Source organism: Perognathus longimembris, chromosome 17 (genome assembly GCF_023159225.1).
Source record: "Perognathus longimembris pacificus isolate PPM17 chromosome 17, ASM2315922v1, whole genome shotgun sequence".
NCBI lineage: Eukaryota > Metazoa > Chordata > Mammalia > Rodentia > Heteromyidae > Perognathus > Perognathus longimembris.
Window position 1 is genome coordinate 35,740,066 of NC_063177.1, and position 16,485 is coordinate 35,756,550.

General features: G+C 46.6%; 1 protein-coding gene across 3 annotated transcripts; it reads right to left on the reverse strand.

Moving 5' to 3' along the window:
- Window positions 1-608: 608 nt before the first annotated feature.
- On the reverse strand, window positions 609-16,055 carry Snx11 (sorting nexin 11). 3 transcript variants are annotated; one of them, XM_048365027.1, is made up of 8 exons: window positions 11,832-12,004; window positions 9,086-9,145; window positions 8,108-8,162; window positions 7,077-7,163; window positions 6,662-6,762; window positions 3,082-3,177; window positions 2,700-2,912; window positions 609-1,244 (listed from the first exon to the last, which is right to left on the reverse strand). In XM_048365027.1, exons 3-8 carry the CDS (start codon window positions 8,129-8,131, stop codon window positions 971-973), a joined length of 795 nt encoding a protein of 264 aa, XP_048220984.1. In that variant the 5' UTR covers window positions 8,132-8,162; window positions 9,086-9,145; window positions 11,832-12,004; the 3' UTR covers window positions 609-970. The 3 variants fall into 3 exon arrangements, with proteins under 3 accessions (XP_048220984.1, XP_048220985.1, XP_048220983.1); XM_048365028.1 differs by lacking the exons at window positions 9,086-9,145; window positions 11,832-12,004 and adding an exon at window positions 16,018-16,055; XM_048365026.1 differs by lacking the exon at window positions 9,086-9,145.
- Window positions 16,056-16,485: the final 430 nt, after the last annotated feature.

Genomic DNA, 16,485 nt, shown 5'->3' on the forward strand with positions numbered 1-16,485 from the left:
AAACCAGCCTCGGCAGAAACGTCAGTCAGACTCTCATCTCCAATATAACAAATTACTAAACTGTTAGAGTGCTAGCTTTGTATAAAAGAAGCCCAGATAGTGCCCAGGCCCTGAGTTCAAGTCCCAGAACTGGCATAGAAAAGTTAAAAAAAAAAAAAAAAGGTAGGGGGAAACCCACTTGAACTCTACAGATGACCATAGATCTGTTTTATGGACAGAAGAAGCAGAAACAACCCCAAGATGGTCTTTTCCAAAACAAAGGCCCTAGCACTGTTCCCTTCCCTGTCTGTGGCTAACTGGATCTCTCATGAGGGCTAGGAGCCGCCTGCAGCTGTCAGGCTCCCCTCGGCCCAGCTGATCTTGGGATATGTGATGAAGCCCTGGAATAGGAGTCACAGTGCCAATTCTGTTCAATGTTATCAGTGCAGGAAAAGCAAGGAGGTGGTGGGTCAACATTCACTGCCCGGTCCACACAAGGAGGCAGGCAAGAGGCCAGCCTCTCAGAAATAAAGTGCTCCAGGGGCTACAGCATGGACTGAAGCTAACCACAATGGGGGGGGGGGGGGGCACAGCTACACAAGCATAGTGTAGTAGCAATTATTCAGCATGGCACCTGAGAACCTGCCATATACATGTCCCCAAAACCAGTCACCTGAGTTTGGTGGTGCTCCTGAGCTTATAAACACACCTGAAAAAATTCAATTTCCAGGAGAGGAAAAACAGAGTCGGATTCAGAACCAGTAGCATGTGAGCCCTTCTGTCACTTACAAATGCCTGCTCAGTATCTGTTCCTATGGAGGAGGCATGAGCGGCAGTCACAGCCTAACTCTGTGCACCTGATCTCAGCAGAGGTAACTTCAAGACGCAAAGCAGACCAACCTCTCCCTTCTACCTGCCCTGTGCCCAGTCCCGCCTGGCCTGCATCTCCACCTGGCCACCTCAAAGTAGAACCCAGAACTCAGGGTAGAGCTCACTTTTCCCAAACTGTGTCTAGCGCACCAGGGTCCAAAAGCACAGTGTGGTCCCCAGCCATAGTCTTCCTCGCAGGTTGGGGAGTGGAGGGTCCCTCGTCTGATCTTATAAAATCACAGCATGACGGTGAGGAGAGGGGTGGCAGTGTGGAACTTTCCAAAGATGGAACCTCAGAGTCAACCACAGGAGCCCACACTTCTAAATGGTCCTTCTCTTCACTGGGAGGAGGCGAGGGCGAGCTCCTCCTCCCTGATCTTGGAAGAAAGCAGCAACTGGAGAAAGAGAGGGGAAAGATGAGCCCAAAAAACAAGCAAAATTGAATGCACAGACACAACGCGCATGCACTCCACTAGATGCTGAGGCCACCTAACAGAATGTTAATCCAGCCATAAATCGAATGAAGTTCTGACACATGCTAGCGCAGAGCTGGCCTTCGAAAGACATTATGCTAAGTGGAGGGGGAAAAAAAGCCAATTACAGAAAGCCACACAGCATAGGACTCCATATGTGAAATGTCTAGAACAGGCAAACCCACCCAGGAAGCTGACTGTGGCTGTGAGGGGAATGTTCTCAGGGCTGAGAATGTGGCTCAGTAGAGCACTTGTGTAGTGCTGGAGAGGCTCAAGGTTCAATCCCTAACACTGTCAAAAAGAAGACTGGGGCTGGGAATATGGCCTAGTAGTAAAGTGAAGCCCTGGGTTCGATTCCTCAGCACCACATATATAGAAAAATGCTGGAAGTGGCGCTGTGGCTCAAGTGGCGGAGTGCTAGCCTTGAGCAAAGAGAAGCCAGGGACAGTGCTCAGGCCCTGGACTGGCAACAAAACCAAAACCAAACAAACAAAGAAAAAGAAAACCTTCTAAGATTGACAGGGATAATTCAATCGTATAACCCAATAAATTTACTAAAAACTACTGAAAACTAAAAAGGTGAGGCTTTTCGTTTGCTTGTTTGTTTTGATGTGCTAGGCTTTGTAGCCCAAGCTCCTGAGTGCTGTGATTACAAGCTGGCAGTACTAACGCCCCACTCTGAAGAGGGAAATTTCATGGTACATGAATTTTATGTTAATATTATAGCCAACAAGGCTGATTTTAAAAGGAGTAGGGGTAAGCACAGTACTGATGTCTGTGATCACAGGCACTCAGGAGGTGCTACTCAGGAGGATCGTACTTTGAGGCCAGCCTGGGCAAAGTTATCACAAGAGCTTATCTGAAAAACAGAACAGACTAAAAGCAAAAGGACTAGGGGCATGTCTTAAGTGACAGAACACTTTAAAAAAGCTGTTGGGGGGCTGGGAGTATGGCCTAGCGGTAAAGTGCTCGCCTCGTATACATGAAAGCCCTGGGTTCGATTCCTCAGTACCACAGATACAGAAAACGGCTAAAAGTGGCACTGTGGCTCAAGTGGCAGAGTGCTAGCCTTGAGCAAAAAGAAGCCAAGGACAGAGCTCAGGCCTGGAGTTCAAGGCCCAGGACTGGCCAAAAAAAAAAAAAAGTTGTTGGGTAAAGAACAGGACAAATGGGCAAGTAAGAAAGCCTACTCCATCTTTCTGAGTTTCAACAGAGCCCCTACTACTCATTCAGGAAGCAAGAAGCATGCGCTCAGAGAATAAGGCCTTCTGAAAGGCCACCAATGCTGTGACATTACCCTAGCAAATGGATGAATACCCCACTGTCCTAAGTCCCAGTAATCCCATCCCAGATATCTTGGAGAGATGATTCAATTACTTGTTAGGTTGGTCTCCTTCGGCCAGGTGAGAGTCGCTCTGCCTCTCTTCCTGGGCCCAGCCACAGTTCGACATAGCATAGCGAAGAATAGCATCAGACACAGTCATGGGGCTTCGGCCTTGAACACAAGCTTCTATCTCAGGCACGGAGAGCTGGCTTTGCAGGAAGAGGTGCAACCGGCTGTCTGACAGAAGGACTACGCTCTGCAGAACCCTGGGGTGTCACAGAGAGCACAACACAGAGGGTTACCCTTGGGAGCCAGTCTTCTGGCTTCAGTAAGTACCGAGGATCTCAGAAAGGTGCCCTATTTCAAATGTTCCTAGAACATTCCTCTGCCCGCCCCCTCCCTGAAAGCCAAGGCTAGCCTGATGGGTCCACTCACTTCTCCAAGAAGTGCTGCAGACCCTGTCGTCGCTTTTCAATGAACTCATCTGAGCTGCCAAAGAAGGTGGACTTCCCAGGAAGGTCAGGTACAGGCCTGTGGAATCATAAAATGTAACAGTCAAGATAAATGGAACATCCCTCCAGCCCTTGATAGAGGCAATCCCCTGAGGACGCCAAATCAATACAATTAGATTTTAATAAGGGGAGAGATAGCTAATCCTGACTAACTGCATGTCATGTGTCAGGCACTGTGCTAAATGTATGCAGACATTATTTCATTTACTCCTCAAAAAAAACCCATGAGAAAAACCTTAGTGTCTCACGTTAGGGATCAGAGAAGTAGCTGGGTACAGTGTCACACATCTGTCATTCCAGCAACATGGGAGGCTGAGATCAAGAGGATCTGGGTTCCAGACCAGTATACGCAAAAAAGCTTACAGATCTCATCTCAAAAGAAAAAGCTAATGGGGCTGGGAATATGGCCTAGTGGCAAGAGTGCTTGCTCGTATACATGAAGCTCTGGGTTCGATGCCTCAGAACCACATATATAGAAAAAAAAAGCCAAAAGTGGTGCTGTGGCTCAAGTGGCAGAGTGCTAGCTTAGAGCAAAAGGAAGCCAGGGACAGTGCTCAGGCCCTGAGTTCAAGGCCCAGGACTGGCAAAAAGAAAGAAAGAAAGAAAAACAAAGAAAGAAAGAAAGAAAGAAAGAAAGAAAGAAAGAAAGAAAGAAAGAAAGAAAGAATGAGAAAGAAAGAAAGAAAAGAAAGAAAAAGCTGGATGTCATGATATGCACTTGTCATCCCAGCTATGGTGAGAAGTATAACTAGGAAGATCATGACCCAAGCCCATCCAATTAATAAGCAAGACCCTATCTCAAAAATAACCAGAAGCTTTGCACAACAACTTAATAATGATTGTAATAATAAATTTTTAAAAAGAAACACCACATTAAATAAATAACCAAAGGAGCTGGGCGCAAGTGGCACGTGCCTGTAATTCTAGTTACTCAGGAGGCTACAATCTGAGGATCACGGTTCAAAGCCAGCCCGGGCAGGAAAGTTCATAAAGACTCTAATTAATTAACTGCCAAAAAGCTAGAAGTGGATCTGTGGCTAAAGTAGTAGAATGCTAGCCTTGAGCAAAAGAGTATAGAAACAGGGCCCAGGCCATGTGTTCAAGCCCACAAATAGTGCACGTGCGCACGCGCGCGCACTCCCCCCCACACACACACAGAAAATATTGCCTTTCCCAAAGCTCAGGAAAAAGACCTCTAAAACAAAAAGAAGAAAGACCACAGGGCTGAGAATGTGGCTTAGTGGTAAAGTGCTTGCCTAGCATCCATGCAAGCCCTAGGTTCGATTCCTCAGTACCACATAAACAGAAAAAGCCAGAAGTGGCACTATGACTCAAGTGGTAGAGTGCTAGCTTTGAGCAAAAGAAACTCAGGGACAGTGCCCAGGCCCTGAGTTCAAGCCGCAGGACTGGCAAAAAAAAAAAAAAAAAAAAAAAGACCCAGGCCCTGGTGGTTCACACCTGTAATTCTAGCTACTTGGGATACTAAGAACAGAAGGTCACAGTTTGAAGCAGGCAGGAAAATGCATGAGACCCCCCTTCTCAAACACACAACTGGGTTTGACAGCATGTCTTTCTAGGTAGCCATGTGGGAGGCTGAGATTGGTAAGATTGAGGTTCTAGGCCAGTCCAGTCATAAGTCTCCAAGAGTCCATCTCAGCAAGAAGCTGGGTGTGGTGGCCCATGCCTCGCCCATGCCTATCACCCCAGCGAGGGCACAAATTAAAATAGGAAGATCAAGGTAGAAGCAAAAAAAGCCCAGGCTCATCTCAATAACAACAAGTGCCAAAAGCGACATGGCCTAACAATGGTATACTCACCTAGCAAGCATGAAGCCCTGAGCTCAAATCCTAGTCAAAAATTACAAAATTATGGGGCTGGGAATATGGCCTAGTGGCAAAAGGGCTTGCCTTGTATACATGAAGCCCTAGGTTTGATTCCCCAGCACCACATATATATATATATAAAACGGCCAGAAGTGGCACTGTGGCTCAAGTGGCAGAGTGCTAGCCTTGAGTAAAAAATAGAAGCCAGGGACAGTGCTCAGGCCCTGAGTCCAAGCCCCAGGACTGGCAAAAAAATAAATAAATAAATAAATAAATTTAAATTAGAAAAAAAACAATAATCATCACAAGCTTTACAAATCAAATGGATAGGGGGGCTGGGGATATGGCCTAGTGGCAAGAGTACTTGCCTCATATACATGAGGCCCTGGGTTCGATTCCCCAGCACCACATATACAGAAAATGGCCAGAAGTGGCGCTGTGGCTCAAGTGGCAGAGTGCTAGCCTTGAGCAAAAAGAAGCCAGGGACAGTGCTCAGGCCCTGAGTCTAAGCCCCCAGGACTGGCCAAAACAAAACAAAACAAACAAATCAAATGGATAGGAAAACTAGTTATCAAATAGGTCCAGATGCTTTAAAATGTTCTGATAATCAGTAATAAGCAGGCTAAAGTGCTAGCAGTTACATTTGCTGAGTCCTAGACTAAGATGTATATCTAAAAACTTACTGAGCCAAGCATGCATGCTGGCCCATGTATGTAATCCCAGCAGGAGCATGAGACAGAAAGATTTCAAGTTCAAGGCCAACCTGGGCTACACAGCAAGATGTTGTCTCTCTCAAAGACGTAAGAAATACTTTTGATGTTTATATAGCTTTTATTAGGTCAAATTACTAGAACACTGGGTTTTTTCATAATTAGAATGTCTATATTAAAGGGCAGGTAGCAAAACCATCTGTACAATATAGACATCCGGTAAGAGCTATTGGAATATGTCAAAATTTTTGAGGGGTTTGAGGATTTTTCTGAAAGCTCCCTAAATGGTCCAATAGAAAGTACTAATATTTCTTTTCTATATATCAGTCAACTTTTTTTAGTTATGTAATAAACTGGCATATTATTCAAATTCAAACAATATACAAGTATACAGGTGCAGAAGATAGATCTCTTCATCACCACCTAACATCTCTGCCCTTCTTCAGAGGTAGCCACCATTAACATTTGATATCCTTCCATTTTTTTCTTGCTCCCACCCCAAGTATTTAAACACACTCTCATTCATGAGCCTATTTCTTATAGACAATCATCGGGAAACCCCAGAATGAATGAAAAGCTTAGAAATCATCCACTGCAAACTAGGTGCCAGTGATCTAAAAAGGAAAGCAAAGATAGCACCCTGCTATGGAACAGTGGACCTGAGTTAAAGTCCCAGGACCAGCCCCCGCCCCCCCCAAAAAAAGTAATTGGGGAGCTCCTAGCAACTAAGGAGGTTGAAATTGGAGGATCGTGGTTTAAGGCTAGCTTGGCAGGAAAAGTCCATGAGACTCTTATTTTCAATTAACCACTAACAATCGGGAAGTAGGACACTTTTTGTCTACTAACTTGAACATAATATTTAAGAAAGCATTCTGCAGTTTCCTTAGTGCAAGTTCTTCAGCCAACTGAAGTCTCCAAGTAAGCGCCTAAAAGAGCAAGCTGCTGCCCCAGGAGAGAAGAGCAAACTCACACCAAACCAGCATTTCTCTGTAACTGCTTCCTCAGCCATACAAACTCTCGATAGCGGCGTCGTACACAGGAAGTCTTGGCAGTAAATGCTTTGCTGTTTGTCTACAGGAGGAAGTACAAAAGAAAGGGTTATGTGGCAAGACCAAGTTCTTCCACATGAGCTCCCTGCCATCATTCTCACAGGGGAGCCAAGCCCTCAAACCACCATCCCAATCGGGCCCTATAACTAGAGAAAAAGAAAAAAACCACTAAAAGCCCAAAAATGCTGAAAGCAACTCACAGGCACATCTCAAGTGCTTTTCTCTCATTCCTCCTGTTCTTTGTAAGTGTGCTGTGGCCAGCTGCTGGAAACACCTGCACACAAGCCCTTACTCCTAAAGAATACTGACCTCAATACAGAAGCTTAACAAACTCACATGGAGGAATATCTTGTAATCCACATAAGAATTCCAGGAGCCCTCATTCTGTATGCGGGGGTCTTGAACACGAACAGTGATTACTTCCTGCAGGTAAAAAAAAAAAATGTTTTCTCAGCTTCAGCTCAGCCACACAGCAAGACAGCTTTGACTAGACAAATTGCTAGAGTCTTCCACTCAGTGAAAACTTAATTCATATCTCCATTCAATTAAAAAAATTTTTTTTCAGGTCTTGGGGCCAAACTCAGGGCCTGGACACTGTCCCTGAGCTTCTCGTGCTCAAGGCTAGCGCTCTACCACTTGAGCCACAGCACCACATCTAATTGAACAGCGCCCATATTTTTCGGAGTCGTTTACTGGAGTTAAAGAGTCTCACGACTTTCCTGCTTGGGCTTGTCCTCTAACCGTGACACTCAGATCTCAACCTTCTGAGTAGCTAGGATTACAAGCATGAGCCACCAGCACCTGGCTAACCAATATTATTCATTGAGCACCTATTATGTTTCAGATACTGTTTCAGGTACTGAGGATAAAACATCAGCAAGAGACAACAATCCTGGCCCTCAAGAAATTCACAGTTTAGTACATTCCAGCCAAAGAAAAAGTCAAAATAGAATCTTGAAGTTGGGTGATGGTGGCTCATGCCTGTAAATCTAGCTACTCAAGAGGCTGACACCTGAGGATCAGGGTTTGATGCCAGCCCCGGCAGAAAGTCTCTGAGACTTATCTCCAATAAACCACCAAAAAGCCAAAAATGGAGCTGTGCTCAAGTGGTAGAGCGCTAGCCTTGAGCACAAAGAGGCTCAGGAGCCTGAGTTCAAGTCCCAGGACCAGCAACAAAAAAGAAGTGCAACCTCACTTCACAGCAATGCAACTGCTACTGACTTTCTTCCCCTGGCTTTATTTTGCGCTTGGTAGAATCACCAACATAGAACAATGGGAAGAACACCAATGAGCAATGATTTGTGTCTGTGTTCCCCTTTCAGTCACTCTCCAATGTTTACCCACCTGTCCCTGAGAAACAATCTTACCTCCTGCTCTTGGTTCTCCAACATCCTACTTCAAAAGCCCACTGGAAGAAAACATCTGTTGAGGGAGACAGATCAGAGGCACAATCAGGGCAAAACCCTGAAAGTTTTTAATAGATACTCCCTGGGTCTTTTTTTTTTGGTTGTTGTTCCTGTGTAAAACTTAAAGAGGAAGCAAGAAGAAAACAAAAAAAGAAAAAAAAATGCTGACATTAGATCCATGTCAAACTAAAAGCCCTAGGGAATTTGCCTTCAGGACCCTCTGGAAGGCCTCCTCTACTCAAAGCATGTCCAGGCATGTGGAAAGTTGTGTTTCAAGCTGCCAAAAGGGAGGGCTGAGTTGTCAATCTTTTGCTTGAAGGATTATGAACACAGTGTCTGCTGGGCACCCAGATCCCAGCTTTGAAAGGGAGCCTCACAGCGCCCCCTCCTGGCTATTTAGAGACAGCCAAGTTCTTACAAACATCAATGCATGTGAAGGTCTCTGGCTAACAAGTCACCTACCCACGGGTGAATCAGGAAGCTGGAGCACTCAGGGGAGCACCCCAGCAAGCTGCCCAGTTGCCACTTTCTTCATGGAATCAGCTCTCTAGAACCAGAGCCAATAATTCTAATCATTTCCTCTCTCGACATGCCATCCGGTTTGTATGTCTGCCCAAGCACCCCACAGCTGCGCAGGTCGACTCAGGATGCATTCTGCTCCTTTGTAAAGATTCATTAAAGCCTAAGTCCCTGATTTCCCCCAGTGTGGTAGTTTACAAGTATAGCGACATCACCCATTCCAACAAGGGGACCATGAAGGCTGCAGCACTGGGTTACTCAAGCCCAAAGGGGGCCATGATGTCACCTTCTGTTAAAATACAGCACTAATCTTGTTACTCCTAGAGCTACTCCAACAGCATCCACCCTAGCTGCTGCCTCCACCCCCTTCTTCTCTCTTAAGAGCGGAACAATAAGGTTTAATTTCCCTTTCCAATTTACCTTGAAATGAAAACTGACTTCAGCCAATATGTACTGCCAACAAATGATCCAGGCTGACTCCTGGGAAAACAAAGACTATCTCTAAATGCCCCCCTCCTCTCCTGGTCCCCATGCCCGCTCACACACCCACTCACTTTTACAGTCCCACAATTAATTTTACACACATTCTCTTATTAGTTCTGCCTTACCATTAAGAGGAGTGTGTAATGAGTTCCCTTCTATTTTATGTTTTGCTACAAGGCTAACGTTTCAAAATAAGGGGAACTCATTTACAGCGTGAAATTAGCAGAGCAAACAGCTTTTGCAATTCTTTCCAATATACCAGAAGGTCTCTCTACAGACAGACCGTGCATGCAGAGATAAAGCTACATGCTAGATGACAAAATCGGGCTACACTGTGGAGCCAACCCAAGGTGTTGTGATTTCAATACCACATTTAACAGCATTCTTGCTGACAAACTGATTTTTCATCAGATGCAATTGCTACCTCCAAGGGGTCCTGAACTGAAAGGTAGAAAATTCCTATTCTCCAAGAGCCCATGGAGAACAGTCCAGATGTAAGCAGTCAAACGGCAGAAACCAAGATCTGACAGACTTGCTGTGAATAACTAACCTCCTCTGAATAACATTTGTTTTCTCTTTTCAGGCATTTGGTAAATTGTCAAACTAGGAACAGAGAATTAAATATTCTTGTCTTTTTACAAAAGTAATAGAAAAGACAATGACAAGGAAACCACAGGTATCCATCCACGTGTTCACTGGCATAAGCACATCTCTTGTGCCTTGAAAGGGTCCAGGACCATAGTTTAGAATCTAAATGGTCATTATACTTTTAGTCTCAAAAATAATTAGATGGGGGAAGAGGGTCAAGAGGGAAAAACTGGGAGAAAATGAGGGAGGGGATGGCACTGTTCAAAAAGAAATGTACTCTTTACCTGATTTAGGTAACTGTAACCCCTCTGTACATCACCTTTAAAATATTTGTTTTTTAAAGAATTAGATAGGGCCAGGTGTCAGTGACTCACACCTGTATTCCTAGCTACTTAGGAGACTGAAATCAGAGGTCCAATGTTCAAAGCTAGCCCCCCGCAGGAAACTCCGTGAGACTCTATCTCAAATTAACCATCAAAAAGTCAGAAGCAGAGTGGCCCAAGTGGTAGCAGTGCCAGACTTGAGCGAAAAGGCCAAGACAACAAATAGGCCCAGTTCAAGCCCCAGGCGCGCGCTGCGCGCGCACGCGCACACACACACACACACACACACACACACACAAAATACTGCGAGACTGTTGGCATAGTTTATGTGGCAGAGTGCTAGCCAAGCAAAACCTTTGGTGTTAACTTCCCTTAAAACATGGGAACAAATACAAAAACCTAGACTCAAATATTTCCCCCCAATCCTGGAGCTTTAATTCAGGGCCTGAGCACTGTCCCTGGCTTCTTTTTGCTCAAGGCTAGCACTCTACCACTTGAGCCACAGCGCTACTTCTGGCTTTTTCTATATATGTGGTGCCGAGGAATGGAATCCAGGGCTTCACTATGAGGCGAGCACTGAACCACTAGGCCATATTCCCAGCCCCTCAAATAACTTTTAGCAACTACTATTGTCCACCAGCTTTCTTCACACAGATGACACTCCTCAGAGGAAGAAGTACCTCTGCTCTGAATGATTTCAGAGATAGATCTATGCATCATCCAAGGAAGGCTACTCAGTGACGCCATCTGTATTGGGCAATTTTCTTGGTACTAACTATATTTCCTGGGCCATACTGGGGGTTGAACTCAGGGCCTCAAGCTTGCTAGGCAGATTTTCTACCACTTGAGCCACTCTGTCAGAGCCCTTTCGATCACATATAAAATGTCACCCATGTACCAGTAACAATAGCTTTAGCTGAACATATGTTTACTGTTTACAGCATGGACTCATTGAAGAAAAAAGAACTTATAAAGCTTTTCTAAAGTCTTCATTCAAAGTAGAAATTGAAGGCTTTGCCTCACCATTTTCTCTCCTATCTGAATTACTTCAAGGGACAAGTTAAAAAACAAGCCAGGCTATTAGCACCAACAAGACTCCTACTCCTTCTTACTCATTCTTGAGCCCTTAATACTAGATGGAAACTTAAAAGCTCTCCTTCCTAAATACCAAAGGTGAAGGAGGAAGCTCCCTCTGACCAAGCCCTGTGTGATCTCAGCCAAGAAGCTCTAGCCCATCATTATGTCCACCTGAGCCTCCAGCAACTGTGTCCTCCAACCCCAATGTAACAGGAGTCTTCTGTATCCACATAAAACACCAACAATCCAGCCCAAGCATCTAGGGTAAAAAAAAGTCTGCAAACTCTGACTGTGGCCACTCCCCTCTCCATTCTTAACCAACTAGGAGCAAAACAGCCACAGGGTCCGACTCCTTTCCCAATTAGGCTGGGGGAACCAGAAGGAAGGATACCTTATCCTTTCTAAGTAAATTTAAAGGCTAGGATCCCCTCAAGATCCCCAGCAAGCCCTTGCTTCATCCTGGGTGGTAAGACAGCCTCTTTCCTCAGGGACCCAAGCGAAACCACTACCCAAATGTCACCACTGGTGTGTGGGCCCAGGACCCCGCCCCCCCGCCCCCCGCCTGAGAGCAGCACCAGTCCCCAGGACCTCGCCCAGAACCCCCGCCTGAGAGCAGCAACAGCGCCCGGGACCTCGCCCAGGACCCCCACCAGAGAAGAAGCACCAACCCCCAGGACCCTGCCCTGCCCCTTTACCTCACAACACCATCAGCACCCCACTGCGACTCAGCCAGCGCCCCACCACAGAGCCCCAGTCCCGGCTTCTCCTTCCGGGTGAGTCGCCAGTGCCCCGGTGCACGACGGGAGACAGCTCCCGACTCGCCAATCCTGGGATGCCCCGCCCCCTCAGGCCGGGTTCTCAGTGGCGAGCGGGGAGGGGGGGTGCTGCGGAGGAGGGGGGGCCGCCCAGGCTCGAGCTGGAGCGGGGATTTCCCCGCACCGCCCCCTCCCGCACTCCCGCGCAGCCACTCCACTGGGGCGCTGGGGGTGGGGCGCCGGAGGAAAGCTACGAATGCGCTCTGCTGTCCAATCCAGGGCGACGTCCTTCCCGCCCGCCGTTAGAGCCAGCCAATCAGCGTCCAGGGAGCGTCACGTACCCTTCCAGGTGAATTCCCCGCTGGTCCCGGCTGGTCCCGGGCGGCCGCGGGCACCCGCAGTGAGGGGAGTTCCGGGAGGAACTCGCCCACATTCCTGAAACCCACGGAGTCCCCAGGGTCGGAGCGGAAGCGAGACTTGCAATACCAGCTCCGGCCTTGAAAGCCTTGGCTCACGCTGAAGACTTCGGTGTTGCTGACATGTCTTTAACAGCCTTAAAGATAACGTTGGCAAAATATTTGGTTCCATTACAAACCGTAGGCTAGGTGACCTCTGTACTACCGTCAGGCCTACATTGACCCTGTGCCCTGAACTAGTCCAGTGCCTTGAACAAAAGGTAGTTTCCTCTCTGTATAGCGGGTATCAGTGTACATAACTCGACGCAGAGTCTTCCAAATTTCTTGGTCTCCAGGGCCTTTCAACACAAACTTCTGAAAGTGAAGATATCAAGAAGCTTCTGTTTGTGTAGCATATTCACTGGGAAGTGAATCTTAGCTAATCAGGAGGCTGGGATCTGAAGATCGGGAATTCAAAGCCAGCCCAGGCAGGAAAAGTCTGTGAGACACTTATTAACCACCAGAAAGCCAAAAGTGTAGCTGTGGCTCAAGTGGTAGAGCGCTAGCCTTTACAGCGCTGACAGTTCAAGCCCCAGAACCAGCCTAGATGTGCATGCGTGAAAACACACCACAAACATACACAACACACACACATATATATTCAGGTGCCTATTACTCTCCAGCTAACAATGGAGATGTGGCTTAAGTATCAGAGCACTAGTCTATTTTTTTTTAATCCTTTTTGCCGGTCCTGGGGCTTGAATTTAGGGCTTGGGCTCTGTCCCTGGGCTTCTTTGTGTTTATAGCTAGCATTTTTACCACTGAGCCACAGCACCATTTCCAGATTTTTATGAGTAGTTTTTTTGAAACTAAGAGCCTTATGGACTTTGTGTAATAGGGAGGTCAGATCTGGCCAGTGCCATCATTAACTGTGGAGGGGCGTCAGATTGACCCCAGTCAGATTAGAGCAGAAGCCAACTCCATCTTCACTAAGATCTCCCCCACCCTATCCAGGGAAGTTCCCCTTCCCTGTGAAAAGATTGTGTAAACTGCTTGACCACCTGAGGCATGGAAGGTTCAAGGAACATTCAAGGTTAAATCTTGCCCTCCCATGAGTAGGTGTATCCACCTGCATCATGTGAGCCCCGCCAAATCCATGCACCAATTTTAACTAGAATGATAGGTTGGTTCAAACAGATACTATGAGACAGACTCCATTGGCCACCTGCGTGTGACCTGGCATGCTCTGTATGTGTTGTAACTTCATTGGCACCTGCGTGTGGCAGGCTTGACCATGTGGTGTTTTTCTTTATAACCCGACCCTGAGTATGGCCAAGCATGTGTGTCCCAGCTCCGAGTCTGGTTCGTGACCCTGGCCGGTCAGTATACTTTTTACTTCCCCAATAAATCCATCTTTTTACTTGAGACTGTCTCTGAGTGGTGGACTCTTGGAGGGATGGGGGATTCCCCCACCCTCGGACTCCATTACATTGTGGTTCCTTCCCTTGGGGGGTCCCCATTACATTTCCAGCCCCAGATGGCTTCAAACCGCAATTCTCAGATTTCACCCTCTTGGGTAGATAGAATTACAGGTGTGAGCCACTGGCTCCCAGCTCCAAACACTAGTCTTGAGAGGGAAAATCTAAGAGACAGTGTCCAGGCCCTGAATTCAAGCCTTAGTACCAACATAAATAAATGTGAACATAAATGAATTTTGTTCTTAACCTCAAGGTAGCTCCTGAGGCATATACAAATCTTCCAAAGTCTAAAAGAAAAAAAAGGCACTGGGATATGGCCTCGTATACATGAGGCCCTGGGTTTGATTCCTCAACACCACATACACAGAAAATGGCCAGAAGTGACGCTGTGGCTCAAGTGGCAGAGTGCTAGCCTTGAGCAAAAACAAAGCCAGGGACTGTGCTCAGGCCCTGAGTTCAAGGCATAGGACTGGCCAAAAAATAAATAAATAAATAAATAAAAAGAAAAGAAAAAAAATCTGGAGCACAAAAAACATCTGCTCAAAAGCATTTCTAGGAAGGGATATTCCACCAGTTACTCTCCAGCAGTGATCTCTTCAAAGTCAGACCTATGGGTGTGTAATTAGGGTCCAAATACTGCCCAGAAATTTTACTAAAAGAATCTCACAAACCAAAAAGAGAAAAAGGAAACCCCATGAATATATTTGCATTTCAAAAGAGGGTACTTATTAACCCCACATAAATAAATCTTTAACAAAAGAATTTCAAGTGGAGTAAAAATGAAACAAAGATTTCCAACTGTGTGTTGGGAAGGGGGGGGTATTTGAAAAGTCCTATACTTTCCCTACTCAAATTACATCTCAGAAGTACCTACAGTACTTAAAATAGCTATTTACTGAGTGATAGATATATTATTCTTTTTATTCAACACTAATTCTGAAGGAATGCTGTCTAAAGTAATATTTTTATGCCCCCCCCCCCAGAAGTTGAAGCTCAGAGAAATTAGGCAGCTGGTCCAATATTGCACCAACTAAATAGAGACAATGTGAAATCCACTTCAGCCAGGTTCCTAAATCCTTTCCTCTCCTTACTGAAACACAATTTCCCCTTCCCCACATTACTTGTGACTTTAGAAACTTGATCTAACGGGTGCATTTTCTGTGTGTGTGAGCAATGTCACACCCACAAATTACAGTAAACCTACAAGTTACTCTTAGAAAAGAAACTTTAAGGGTCTGAATAACATAAAATATCACTATTCTCTCTCTCTGCGTGTACTACTACAACTTAAACTCAGGCCTTGCACTCTTTCTTGGCTTTTTCCACTCAACGTTGGTTTTCTACCATTTTAGCTGTGAGCTACACTCCTCTTCTAGCATTTTGCTGGTTAAAGCAGCAATCCTCAGATTTTAGCCCTCGGAGTAGCTGGAATTACAGGGTCACCCACCTGAACCTGGCTAGAGCTAGGTTTCTTTTTTTTTTTTTTTTTTGGCCAGTCCTGGGGCTTGGACTCAGGGCCTGAGCACTGTCCCTGGCTTCTTTTTGCTCAAGGCTAGCGCTCTGCCACTTGAGCCACAGCGCCACTTCTGGCCATTTTTCTGTATATGTGGTGCTGGGGAATCGAACCCAGGGCCTCATGTATACGAGGCAAGCACTCTTGCCACTAGGACATATCCCCAGCCCCAAGGCTATATTTGTTACAAGGCATTTCTCCAGAGCTCTGAACAGCGCTTGGCTCAGAAAAAGTTGCATAAATGCAAATCATGCCCTCTGGGCAGAAGGCAGTGAACTAATTATGCTTCCCCTTTCCCTCATTAGGAAGATACTTTACTTCTCAAACGAAGAAAGAAAAATGTCATCTCTTTGGTAGAAGTGTTATTCAGTTCTGGAAAGGATAAGAAAAAGAGCAAGGAAGGGCAATGAAATAAACCTGAGATGAAGAAAAGAGTAAAAAAAGTTTGATCAGCCTCACTTACTGGAGATAGAAGTCTGACGGACTTTCCTCCCTGGGCTGACTTTGAACCATGATCCTCGGATCTCAGACCCTTCAGCAGGGGGCATTACAGGTGTTGAGGCCCCAGCGTCAGGCCCAGGGTGGTTTCCGGCTCATTCAGTGGGGGGGGGGGGGGGGGCCGGGGGGAATGGTTGAATTGGGGGAGCTCCAGAGAGGGAGGTTCGACACAAAAGCCACCCACTGACAAGGACAAAAGGGAAATTCAGGAACGCAGGACGCCGCCTAGCAGAGGTATTTACCTTTGTTAAGGTGGGCGGTGATGGCCTCCAAGAGGAAGTCATCTCCTTGCCCAGGGAAATAGGAGGTAGAAAACGTGGTAGCTCTAAGTGAGGAACGTGTTGAGAAAAGGTCGTGGATGTGAGTCGCAAAACCGCCCAGAATAAGATGGTTTTCCCCAGACGAGGTGTTCTACCGTAAAGTAGACTGCAAAGCAGACTTTGCAGTGACCTAGTCCTCGCGCCTCTGCAGTTTAAAGGCGAAAACTCCCTACAACCCTCGCAAAGTCGGCGTGCGGCGTGGGACGCGCAAGCCACCCTGGGATTTGTAGTCCCGGACGGGCTCCTAGTCCCATGGTGCTGTGCGGCGGGTCGTCGCGCCTGCGCAATGAGGGCGGCGGGCCGCGCAGAGTGAGAGGCTCTTTTGTTTGGCGGAGGGGAGGGGCAGTCGGCCGGGCCTGCGGTACGCCTCTTCAGAGCGAGGGGTCGACT

Bases quoted from the DNA above. Each gene is read 5' to 3' on its own strand.
- Snx11 (XM_048365028.1), bottom strand. From the start codon at position 8,131: ATGTTGGAGAACCAAGAGCAGGAG. The intron at 7,164-8,107 runs GTAAGATTGTTT...TTTTACCTGCAG, and splicing joins TGGAGAACCAAGAGCAGGAG to GAAGTAATCACTGTTCGTGT. The intron at 1,245-2,699 runs GTAATTGAATCA...CTCTTTCTCCAG, and splicing joins GAAGGAGACCAACCTAACAA to TTGCTGCTTTCTTCCAAGAT.